At 49.9% G+C, this 12,226-nt stretch overlaps 1 protein-coding gene across 6 annotated transcripts in view; it reads left to right on the plus strand.

Annotated features, from left to right (window-relative positions):
- The window catches only part of LOC146064568 (vitamin K-dependent protein C-like), a 49,286-nt gene that overhangs the window by 2,065 nt on the left and 34,995 nt on the right, over positions 1-12,226 (plus strand). For 5 of the 6 annotated variants that reach the window (XM_083178224.1, XM_083178220.1, XM_083178219.1 and 2 more), the window contains one exon: positions 317-379. In XM_083178224.1, the coding sequence (XP_083034350.1) occupies positions 328-379 (52 nt within the window). In that variant the 5' untranslated portion in view covers positions 317-327. Of the gene's footprint in view, positions 1-316; positions 380-5,772; positions 5,937-12,226 lie in introns of those variants that run through there. The other variant, XM_083178222.1, reaches the window with a different exon arrangement.

The following is a 12,226-nucleotide window of genomic DNA, read 5'->3' on the forward strand; positions in this document are numbered from 1 at the left end:
ATCTCTCAGTATTGTGTTATTTATCAAGTCCTACAACGGCACAGATATTGTAATGCTTGCCATGGTTAGGCACAAGTAGCAGCAAATGGAATCAGGTCCAGTGTACATCTCTCTTGTATCCTCTGCATTCTATTGCCCTTACAACCAGGGATGAGATATAGACTGAACACACCATTATATACTGTAAGTGAAGGAAGCAAGGTGTGGATTACATAGGGCTTGCAATGTTTTCATTAACAAAGAATGTACCTCCAGCCTGCTCCACTTTCCTGGAATCCCTGTGAGAAGTAACTCCCAGTATCCTTTTATGCCGCAGATTCACTGACTATGTTGTGGATCCTTATCCTGAGTGTCATCCCACCTGCTGACAGCGGCTCAGGTAATGTTTTAGCAGAATCTGGAAATACACATTTCGGGGAGTCATTTCGATGCAAACAAAATGAATTTCTCTTTCCTCCACTAGGTGACACTGGAGAGTTACAGTGGGAAATAGAAGGGCGACCACAGGGAGCTTGGGCACTTTAGAATAAATTAACAGTGACTAACTCCTCCCCTTCTACTTCCTCTCCTAGCCAGTCTTAGCGTGTGCCCTACGGGAGCTGGGTGCATTAATTGCTCACTCCTGGGCTTTTTTAATTTTAGATGATCTGCAATCAGCAGGAGGACAAGCAGGTAGCCCCCTGTCCCTGCCTGCGACGAGGGCGCTGTCGGCGGGTCCGGTCGCAGCTGCACGCAGCTCGCCTCCGGTACCCGGCTGCAGGATCCACAGATCCTGAGGTCCCGTCGCCGCTGCACGCAGCGCGCCTCGAGGACCTGTCAGCACGCCGCACCTGACAGCAGAGGCAGGGGTAAGTAGAACGCTGATCCCCTGTTAGTGGGGGATTCAGCGAAAAAGATGCGGCCAGGCAAGCATAGGCGCGCGGCATGCTGGGCACTTCCGCGTCCTCCTTCTTTAAGGTGCGGCAGCCATTGAACAGCAGCGTGATCCGCGGCTCCCTCCAGGCGGCTGAAAAGTGCAGATGACCCTGGTACAGTGAGTCACAGCGGGACATAGGAGATCAGGGTGGCTTGGACTGTGTCCAAAAAGGTCCCTTATATTTATATACAGTGCGCGTCTCTGGCTTGTGGCAGACTCTGCCTTATATACTCTCCTGTCCGGTGCTTAACCTCTCTCTCTCTCTCCACTCTGTTGGATGATTGATGAGTGTATGATGGCTGGTGGGGCTCCTAAAAAGATTGCTTGCAAAAAGTGCAGCACCAAGTTCACCCCACACGCTGAGGGCGCCATTTTAGGTCCCCCATGTGCTGCAGCCCCAGTCCCCCCGCCTTCTGCAGCGGGGCAGGATACTCCTGTATGGGCTTCCCAATTGTCTACAGTGATTTCTCAGCTAGCTTCTGAGTTATCGGCAGCCAGACAACACAGGGATGCAGCCAGGGATCAACAGGCAGAGTTAACCTCTGCTGTTGAGGGTCTGTCTAGAGCATTACATGCAGACACCCCAGTACCCCCTCCCCTTAGACTGGCTCCTGCTAATAGGATTTTTCCTCAAGTCCCTCTGTTAGATGATACAGATGATGACATGCCAGATCTGGAGGAGGGTGAATTTAATTAGCCTGAGGCTCCAGTTATACAGGACACTGATGTCCCCTCTCAGGGTTTAGAGGACTTAATACTAGCAGTCCGTTTAACCCTCAATGTCTCTGAGGCGGAGAGGCCTGCTGCGCATCCCTCAGTTTTTGCTAAAAAGCAGAAACAGTCTGCATTCTTCCCAGCATCAGAAGTGCTGGATGATCACCTGCAAAAAGCTTGGTTACACCCTGACAAAAAGTTTCAGGTGTCCCAAAGGTTTTTCACTTCCTATCCCTTTCCTAAGGATGCTAGGAAGTCCTGTGAAACGCCCCCTGCTGTAGACTCTTCGGTATCACGCTTGTCTAAAAAGACAGTACTGCCCATACCAGGAGCCTCTACCCTCAAGGATGTCTCTGACAGACGGTTAGAGAGCACCCTGAAGAATATTTATTCAGCTGCAGGTCTTTTACAAAGGCAGCCCAGGTGGGCTGTTGGGTCAATAGGGCCATGGAGGTCTGGGCATCCCAGGTTGCCTCCTCTCTAGACCCAGGTGCAGGCGATATGTTTCTTCTAGTTGAGCACATATGTGAGGCTGCAGGATACTTAGTTGAAGCCTCTTCAGACGTCTGTATGCTGGCGGCTCGTGTCTCTGCCCTTTCAGTTGCAGCTCAGAGCACTCTTTGGTTGAGACAGTGGAATGCGGACGCCGACTCCAAAAAGGCTGTGGAAGCATTACCCTTTGCTGGTGAGGCGCTCTTCGGTCCAGAGCTGGACAAGATGATCTCACAGGCTACGGGGGTAAGTCGCAGTTTCTGCCTACAGCAGCCCCTCCCCCACGCAGGTCCTTCCCAACTACAGGAGGGCAGTCCTTTCGTTCCTTCCGACCCACCCCCAGATTCAGGGGTAGGTCACGTGGAACTGCTTCCAGTTCTAGAGGATTCCGAGGCAGAGGTTCGGCCAGCGCACCCATCCTGGATGCAAAGGTTACCTCCAAGCCCTCTGCATGACTCTCCCAGTCCCTGCCCGGAGCGCAGAGTGGGAGGCCGTCTGCTGTTTTACCAGCACGTTTTGTCCATGTCCTGCCAGGACGCATGGGTTAAGGACCCGGTGGCAGTAGACTTCTTGTTGCCTCCTCCTCTATGTTTTTTTCCCCACAGGTTTGCCAGCTTCTCCCGAGAAAAGTAGAGCACTACAGGCTGCCATTCACAAACTCAGGGACATGGAGGTTGTTATCCCAGTCCCAGACTCCGAGAGGTCAAGGGGTTTCTATTCCAGCCTGTTTCTGGTTCCCAAACCGGACAGCTCGGTGAGGCCCATTTTGAATTTGAAGCAGCTCAATCTGCTTCTGCGGTTCACCTGTTTCAAGATGGAGTCTCTGCAGTCAGTCATTGCAGGGCCGGGGGAGTTTCTCGTATCCATCGATATAAAAGATGCATACCTGCACATCCCCATCTGGCCTCCTCATCAGGCCTACCTGCGGTTTGCTGTTCAGAGCTGTCACCTACAGTTCAGAGCCCTTACCTTCGGCCTCTCATCTGCGCCCCGGGTATTTACCTAGGTCATGGCAGTCATGATGGAAATACTCAGGGCTCAGGGAGTTACCACTTTCCCTTACTTGGACGACCTTCTGTTGAAGGCTCCGTCCAAGGAGATCCTGCTGCACAACATCCACCTGACACGTCAGACTCTGGAGTCCCATGGCTGGATGCTCAATATCCAGAAGTCGCAACTGACCCTCTCTCAGAGGATTTTGTTCCTGGGGATGACCTTGGACACTGTCCAAAGAAGGGTTTTCCTCCCAGGGGACAAGATATTGTCCTTGCAGGAATCTGTTCGCCTGGTGCTGCAGCACCGGAAGGTATCAGTCCTACTCTGCACAAGGCTGTTGGGAAAGATGGTGGCCACGTTCGAGGCGGTGCAGTACGGGCGTTTTCGATCTAGCCCCTTCCATCTGTGTCTGCTCCACCAGTGGTCAGGTTCGCATCTTTTTCTCCATCAGCGAATCACCCTTTCCCATCAGGCTCGAGCATCACTGGCGTGGTGGCTCGACTCCAGCAACCTGCAGGAGGGATGGAGGTTCGCCATACACAACTGGACGCTCCTCACCACAGACGCCAGCCTCAGGGGCTGGGGAGCGGTCACGCTGGGTCTGTGGACGCCGGAGGAAGCTCAGATGTCCATCAATGTGCTGTAACTCTGAGCGGTGTACTACGCCCTCCTTCAAGCGGAAGTCATTCTCCGGAACAAGGACATCAGAGTGCAGTCCGACAATGCCACGGCTGTGGCCTACATAAACAAACAGGGAGGCACTCGCAGCCGTGCAGCGAGGAGAGAAGTGAAGAGGATTCTGCTCTGGGTGCAGGAGCACGCGGGGGCCGTGTCTGCCATTTTCATACCAGGCGTGGAAAATTGGGAGGCAGACTACCTCAGCCGAAGAGACGTCCATCACAGAGTGGTATCTGAACCCCCAGGTCTTCCAGACCTTGATTTGTCGGTGGGGATGTCCTCAGATAGACATGATGGCCTCCAGACACAACCATCAGTTGCCCTGGTACTGCGCTCGGACAAGAGATCCTCAGGCAGTGGCAGTGGACGCTCTCACCGCCCCTTGGACGGATCAGTACCTCTACATCTTCCCTCCATTGCCTCTCATTCCTCGGATACTACAGAGAATCCGCAGGGAGTCGGTAACAGTGCTGTTCATTGCTCCGGACTGGCCTCGCCGGCCGTGGTACACAGTTCTAACAGGCCTGTTAGTAGACGAGCCGTGGCCTCTTCCACTCTGCGACGACCTGCTAACACAGGGTCCGTTCACCTGTCCAAACTTACAACATCTACATTTGACGGCATGGCTCTTGAAAGGTCCAGTCTGAGAAAAGCAGGGATTCCGCAGGCAGTGATCCCTACCATGATAGGGGCCAGAAAACAGGTTAACTCGGTGCATTACCATCGCATATGGAGGGCCTATGTGGCCTGGTGCGAGACCAGGAGGGTCTCTCCTGTGAATTTCAAATTGGCCCGTTTGCTTTTATTTTTACAGAAGGGCCTTTCCTCAGGACTCCGGCTGGGGTCCTTGAAGGTACAGGTATCCGCTCTCTCTATCTTTTTTTCCCAGAGAAAGCTGGCGCTTCTTCCTCAGGTTCAGACTTTCTTCCAAGGGGTGTTGCGGCTGCAACCTCCCTTCAAGCCACCCACAGCACCGTGGGACTTGGACCTGGTCTTGACCTTCCTCCAGTCCTCCCTGTTTGAACCCATGGAGGACGTGGACCTGAAATATGTCACTTGGAAGACAGTCTTACTGCTAGCCTTGGCCACGGCCAGAGGGGTGTCTGAGCTGAGTGCTCTCTCTTGTAAGGCACCCTTCTTGCGTTTCCACGAGGATAGAGCGGAGCTGCGCACCAGTGGTTTTCTCCCAAAGGTGGTCTCGGCATTCCACATTAACCAACCTATTGTGGTGCCGGCCTTTTGGGAGGAATCTGATGAGTCTAGAGCGCTGGACGTGGTCCGGGCTTTGCGCATATACGTTGCCAGAACGGAGTCTGTGCGTAAGTCAAATGCTCTTTTTGTCCTCTATGACTCCCTGCATCCTGGATGGCCCGCCTCCAAGCAGGCCCTGGCCAGGTGGATTAGGCTGACAATTCGTCAGGCTTATGTGGCTTCCTCTAGAGTGCCACCTTCTTCTATCTCCGCCCATTCAACACGGTCGGTGGGTACCTCCTGGGCGGCTGCCCGTGGAGTTTCTATTCAAGATCTCTGTAGAGCGGCTACTTGGTCTGGCCGCAGGACCTTTGTCCGATTTTATAAATGTGACACATTTGCGGCAACTGCTTCGCGGTTCGGCCGTTCTGTGTTAAGGGGCTCTCAGCGTCATCCCACCCGTGTTGGGAGCTCTGGGACGTCCCCACTGTAACTCTCCAGTGGAGGAAAACAGTACTTACTGTTAAATCCTTTTCTCAGACTCCATAGGTGACACTGGACGCCCACCCGACGCTGTCTCGTTTATTGCTGTTTCAGGTTTGATCAGTTACCAGAGGTTATGAGACTTTTGTACTTAGCCTTCATTCTAAGTTTCCCAGCAATTATGGGTGTGTTCATTCTGTTATGAGTGATGTTTCTCAAACTATGTTTTAACTCTGTGAGTGTGTGTGACTTGTTATGTTATGTTTAACCTCCTCTTGGAAGTGTGTTTTTCTTTCTTCCAGCTCCCTCCGGGCACATACCTAGACTGCCTAGAAGTGGAAGTAGAAGGGGAGGAGTTAGTCACTGTTAATTTATTCTAAAGTGCCCAAGCTCGCTGTGGTCGCCCTTCTATTCCCCACTGTAACTCTCCAGTGTCACCTATGGAGTCTGAGAAAAGGATTTAACAGTAAGTACAAAATCCCCTTTTTGCTACAGAACATGTGCATTTCACACCATTCCCAATTCACCATTGGTCCAAGTTAAACAGTGATGAATGTAGTGATCAGCCGCAGCATCTGATGCCTTCAGTTTCTGCATTCTGATTGCAATTGCTTGGCAAGGACGGACTTTGCAATCTGGGCAGACCTCAGCATGCTGGAAACACCAGTTGCAGGTTTCCTTATTCATCCAAACTGCAGCCAATGCTGGATCAGGCCCTGTGTGCTAGATTTTTCTGTCAAGAGCATTTCAAGGTGCACGCCTATTGTTTGGGAACTCCACCATAACATTAACCGGTTGTGCATCATTTAGTCAACCTTAAATAGGTTGACCCGTATTGATCGACAGGCCAAAGGTCCACACATGAAAAAAGGTCAACATGGTTTAGGTAGACATGTTCAAAATGCTGACACAAGCAGAACTTTGCCGTGAAAAAGGCCGATATGGTTTCAAATTTTTGTGTCTATCAACAGATGTCGACATGGACACCGTATTAGTGTACCACGTCTCCTCGCATGGCTTGCCATGCTTCAGGCATGGTGCCATGCTGTGCTTGGCACACTATTATAGTCTCCCTCTATGCCCACTGGCATGGTAAAGTATGTTTTTGGAAAAAAAATCATAAAAAACTCATGTGACCTTTTCCTATGCCAATCTTTTTTGGACAAGTCGACTTTTTCATGTGTCAAACGTTGTCATGTCGACCAATAGTTGTCAACCTATTGACTCATCCATGGTGCAAATATTTGAAAGAAACAGCGAGGTGCTTCCATTGCTTTTGTTCTATAACCTTTATACTGTCGTCCTATTGTCCGCATACCACATTAACCTGTACTAAATGTGCTTGCCACATACGCTGGAAAATACATGGTGTACAGGAAAAATGTCACATTAGTAAGGAACCCTGTCCCCACAATTCATGGCGTCTCATGAGCATGGGTGGGGCTGGCACGGGGCACACTAGTGACCTGATACTGCCTGTTTTGGTGTTCCAATCTAGCAAGGAATGCTTTGAACCTGCTTGACTGCTCCATTAGATTGTGCAAACGTCTGTGCCTATGCAGATGCTTCTATCCGAGTCTGGAAATACATGAGCTACCCTACAAAACTATGTGCACTTGTGCACAAATTAAGATTTCAATGTCACAATAGGGAATTTGCACTGTGGTTTTACAGCTTTGCAGTGCACAAATTATTGCATAATAACGGTTTAAAGCATCATGTGAGCACAATCAGCCCGCCCCCCAGGATCACAATCAGCCCGCCTCCCAGGATCACAATCAGCCCGCCCCCCAGGATCACAATCAGCCCGCCCCCCAGGATCACAATCAGCCCGCCCCCCAGGATCACAATCAGCCCGCCTCCCAGGATCACGATCAGCTCGCCCTCAGCCTCTGTTGTGTTGAATCAGATTTGATTTGATGTTGACGAGCTGGTGTAAGTAATAATCTGGATTCCAATTCTTAAAGAAAATCGGTATTAAAAAACACATTAACAGCCAATCACCCAATACTGAGAATAGATTCTCTCAGGGCTATGTCCAAATATAAAAGCATAGAATTTTGTATTACAATAGGCTACATCGTCTGCTTATTTATGTTAACCACTTCGGTGGTATTCCATATACATTTTCCGGGCTGAGCTGCACTGCAGGAGTGGGCTCTCCCCTAAAAAAAATTCCCATGCATGCCACATATTGGTAGGTGTGTGCCAGTGGTGCCTTCAGCCTCCCCATCGCTCCCCCTTGTTGCTCCCCTCCCCGCATCTCCACCCCAACAATCATACTCTGGGGCTCCAATAACGCTGCCCCCACCACCATTCGCACCAGGCCAAGTTCGGGGACACTCGGGAGTACTCAGAATTTCAGACGCCCAAACACATGAATGCCCAAATGCGCTTGGGTGAGTCTGGGCTCCCCCGAACCTCTCAGAGCAGCTGCGAACAGATGAAGCCAGCACCAGGGAAGTAGGTGCTGCTGCAGAAGAGAAGCTGGCAGCCCATTCAGTGGTATTTTAAGGGCAGACCTCTAGTGTCTGTCTCCTCCAAGGTCCAGACCAGAGGGGCCGCTGCCGACAATTGTGCGTGTGGCCAGCTAGGGGTTGGAGGAGTGGGGCACGCTGTTGGGAACTCCCTGGGCAATGAGCATGTAAGTACCCTCCCCTTCCTGGCAACCAGCATGCAAGTCCCCTTGGACACGAACATGCAAGTTCCCTTGGCAATGAGCATGGAACCCCTCCCCTGACAACAAGCACTCTTCTCTGGCAAAAAAACATATGGCATCTTACCATCCCAGTCCGAGGGGGCACATCTTACCATCCCAGTCGGCTACTGCGCCGGGCAGCAGCAGGGGACATGTAAGATGTGACTGAGCAGACACAGAGCATAGGAGGCGGCGACGCTTTGTATTAGCAGGGTCAGGTCACATTCAGCAGCTGGCGTGGGAAAGCGCAGCGCACACACACAAAGCACAGGAGGAAGGGAGAGACATGCTGCGGCTGCTGGGAGCCAGCAGCTCCCCACCCTCACTGGCTGCCATGGGACCACTGGGATCTGCTGCTGCAGAGTAACTTGTAACCAGTGTTGCAAGTAAGGGGATATGGCGTGGTACGGAGTACCTGTAAGAAATATGTTGCAGGTACCACTTACCCCCTGACCCACTGTCAATTCTATTTTTATTTTAAGTCTAAATATAATGCATCCGCAGACCGCACACCCAGCGTTATGATTAGTGTTGTATGCAGCTACCGGCTACTGCTGATTTATCCTGTCACACTGACAGGCATCAGCGGTGCCAACAGGATGAAGAGCAGGCTCCACAATTGTAAGCACAAGCTGCCCAGCTCTCCCCCAAACAAGAGCCAACCCACCCCAGTCATTCCATGTTTCTCATTCCCTGTCTCCTGATGCCACGCCACTATTGTCATTTAGTCACTCCTCTAGCTTTGTGTGACCATGCCCCCTCATGACACATGACCACGCCCATTTTTGGTGGAGGCTATCATTACCACCAAGAAAAAAATTCTACTTGCACCACTGCCTATAACCCTCTGCAAGTTGTGCCTGCTCCCTAGTCTGTGCTGCTGCGGCAGAGCCTGCCCCTTCTGCATGACTGTGTGCTGCTACTTCACTGAGGAGGAGGATGGCTGTGCAGAACTGCTGCTAGTTGTGTGGCCCAGGCTGGGCACCCTCGCAGCTGCCGGCATTCCCCGCAGCCCCATCTTACCGGCCAGCTCATCAGGCTCCAGCCCGCTGTCTGCGTCTATCCCGCAAAGTGTTCTCAAGTACCGGCATTGTGACTGGCAGCCCGGATCAGCGCAAGCTGCAGCAGTAGCGGCGACACACAGCAGGCAGGGAGAGAGCAGCGGGGTATGCATTAGTTCAGATGGGATGGGCGCTGGGGCCTGCCTGGGCTGCCCCGGCGAAGGACCGGGGGATAAACCATTTTGTCAGGGTTGGGACCCGCCCACCTAAAAAAGAAGGCGTGGTCAAAAATCACCGGGGCCTACCGGGGAATTCCCCCCCACACACACACACAAACGCAACCTTGAATAATATATAAAATATGTGTTCTATATATATGTAGCTATATATATTTAGAGAGAAAGAGAACACATATATTTCAGAACGCTACAAAGCAATATTGACGGTTTTCAATTAACTGATTTAGCCGGGTATGAGAGGTGGACCCCGGCGGCAGATGACTCCATTGCCTCCCAGAGTTCTGTCACTGTTTTGTGCTGTGCGATGGGATGTACGCGGAAGCATGCTTCTCATCGCACCCGTACATGGGACTGTGTATGGGTGGCATAACAGCTTCTGGATCTGTAACATTATCAGTCAAATAACTACACCAACGAACTCCAAGATGTTTCAATTATCAAACAGTATCCTCTGGTCTGGACCGTTTAGTAGTCCAGAATAAGGCAAAGCTGTCACCGTTCTCTTAAAAAACTTTAGTTCATGTCCACCATATTTACCGTCTCGTATAGTTCAGTCACATTGTCCATAAATTGAGCCAAATCAATAATCTCTTGTTGATTTTCCAAATAATCCCATTTGCCATAAGTAAAGATATTTGCCCAGGTGGTGCCAATGCAATGTCTTACCAGTGGCGAAACTCCCGGAGGCAATGGAGTCATCTGTCGTCGGGCGCTAGGCTTAAAGGGGCAATGGCTCCAATGTTCCAATTAGTGCTGCTGACGCACTTATCCTATTCAGCCCAAACCCTTGTGTGCAGTGGTGCAGATGGCCACCCCCCTCTCCACGTAGCCTTGTGTGCAGTGGCCGCGTCACCGCTCCTCCCTGTCACCTGGCTGGGGCGGAAGTTGACCTGAGCAAGCCAGCCAGTGAGGAAGAGATGGGAGTCAGGCGGCAGCCAGCATGTGGGTGTGACTGACACTGAAGCAGGCAGGTGGCAGCTGTCAACTAAAAGCTGGGAGTTTGGTGGGAGACGCTGCAGCGGTAACCTGTGAGGCTGAGTATATGAAGCCCCTCTCTCCCTGACATTCTTTCTTTCTCTCCTCTCTCACACTCTTGTTTCTCTCTTTCTCCATGACACCTTATCTCTCTCTCTCCCTCGCTCACCCTTTCTCTCATTCTCCCTCTCTCTCTAGCTATCTATCTATGGGGGGGACCACCTTTTATCTTGCCTCCGGGTGACATGGATGAACTTACGCCACTGTGTCTTACTGAAGTGGCAATTAGTGGAATATATTTCCTAATAACTGCCTCTCTTGTGACCTCGGTTTACCTATGAAAATACTTTTTGCAACTCATCATAGGTTATTGTACCACCACTGTATTAGCCTAGGGTGGCTGGAACCTAAATCAGGCCCTGGAGAGAAGTGTGCTACTGCACAGTTGGGACAATCCTTTCTTGTGTACTATACAACCATTTCTGCTAACATATTTCACTCTCTGCCAGTAGATGGCAGTGTTTAGGAGACTCACGGACACTAGACATATATATATATATATATATATATATATATATATATATATATATATATCTGTGGACTATGTATATCTATATAATATATATTTCACCTTTTTATATTTAAGAGGTTGTTAGCATATATTTGGCCAAAAATATGAACCTTCCCACCAAAGCTGAGGGCACCTCTGTGAAGCAGGTTCCTAACACTCTTAGGTTCACTGAATATATGGGGGGTTTGTTTGCAGAGGTGCAAACGGAAAGACAAATGTGCCTTTTTGGGCAAACTCTTTTGTGTATTAATTACTTGATATGATTATTAAATTAAAACATAACTTTTAATAGACTCTTCATATAAAAGATAGGGAGCATTATCGATGCTTTTTATGATAATCAATTACTTAGTCACTCATTTCTTGATTGCCTTAGCATATCATCATAATATATTTTTTATTTTTTACTTTTTCTTCTGGTTTTTAAAGAAAAACACACAATCACATATACATACTATCTGGATTGCCTTAGCATATCATGTTTAATAAAATTGGGCCAAGTGACCCCACACTTGTTTTGTCTGTTTATTTGATACTCTATATTGCAAATAAATGTTTTATTTTTTCATCTGAGGATTGTTGTCTATTATTCCTACCGAATCACCCACATGAGCAAGTGCTCCCACAACCGGTGGCTCCTGTGTATCTGCTGTTTGATATCCACGCCTGTGTTACCATACCAGTTCTTCACCAGGAGTCTCCTCTCTGGTTATTGGGCTGGCCCCATGTTGGCGCTGCTGGAATCTAGCCCTAGTTGGGGTACAAGGTAACTAATCGGAAGTGGTATCAAATGAGAGTACCAGGTTGGTTGTATATGGGAGCTAAGGTATAGATCACTTCTGCTTTCCAATCCAGCACAGTGAGTCACCCTGATGCTTTTCAGTATTGCAGGGATGGCATTAAAGACAGGGTGGATGAGAGAGTGTTGAACAGTGTATCATAGTTATAGAGTGTCAGTTCCCCAGTAATTAGACTTCTGCTTTCAGGGATCTGCCGTTAGGCATTGAATCCTTGATGAGCGAGTTTTATATTATCTGGGTTTTTTTTCTGACAAGAAATGTAGATTCAGAGCAGGTTGGAAAACAAAAGATTGTTAATTACACTTTTGTGTGATTAGACACATAGGGTGAATCAAATTTATCATGCAGGTTGGGAGAGATTTCCCTCCACCGTGGAAGATGTTTAGGGGGGTATTCAATGTTAGGCGTGCTCCCGCAGCCATCTCCCGATGGGGGAGATGGCTGCGGGGCCCTATTCAATGCTGTCTTCCCC

The sequence above is a fragment of the Crinia signifera genome, chromosome 3 (genome assembly GCF_055691185.1).
Source record: "Crinia signifera chromosome 3, ASM5569118v1, whole genome shotgun sequence".
NCBI classification, from domain to species: domain Eukaryota; kingdom Metazoa; phylum Chordata; class Amphibia; order Anura; family Myobatrachidae; genus Crinia; species Crinia signifera.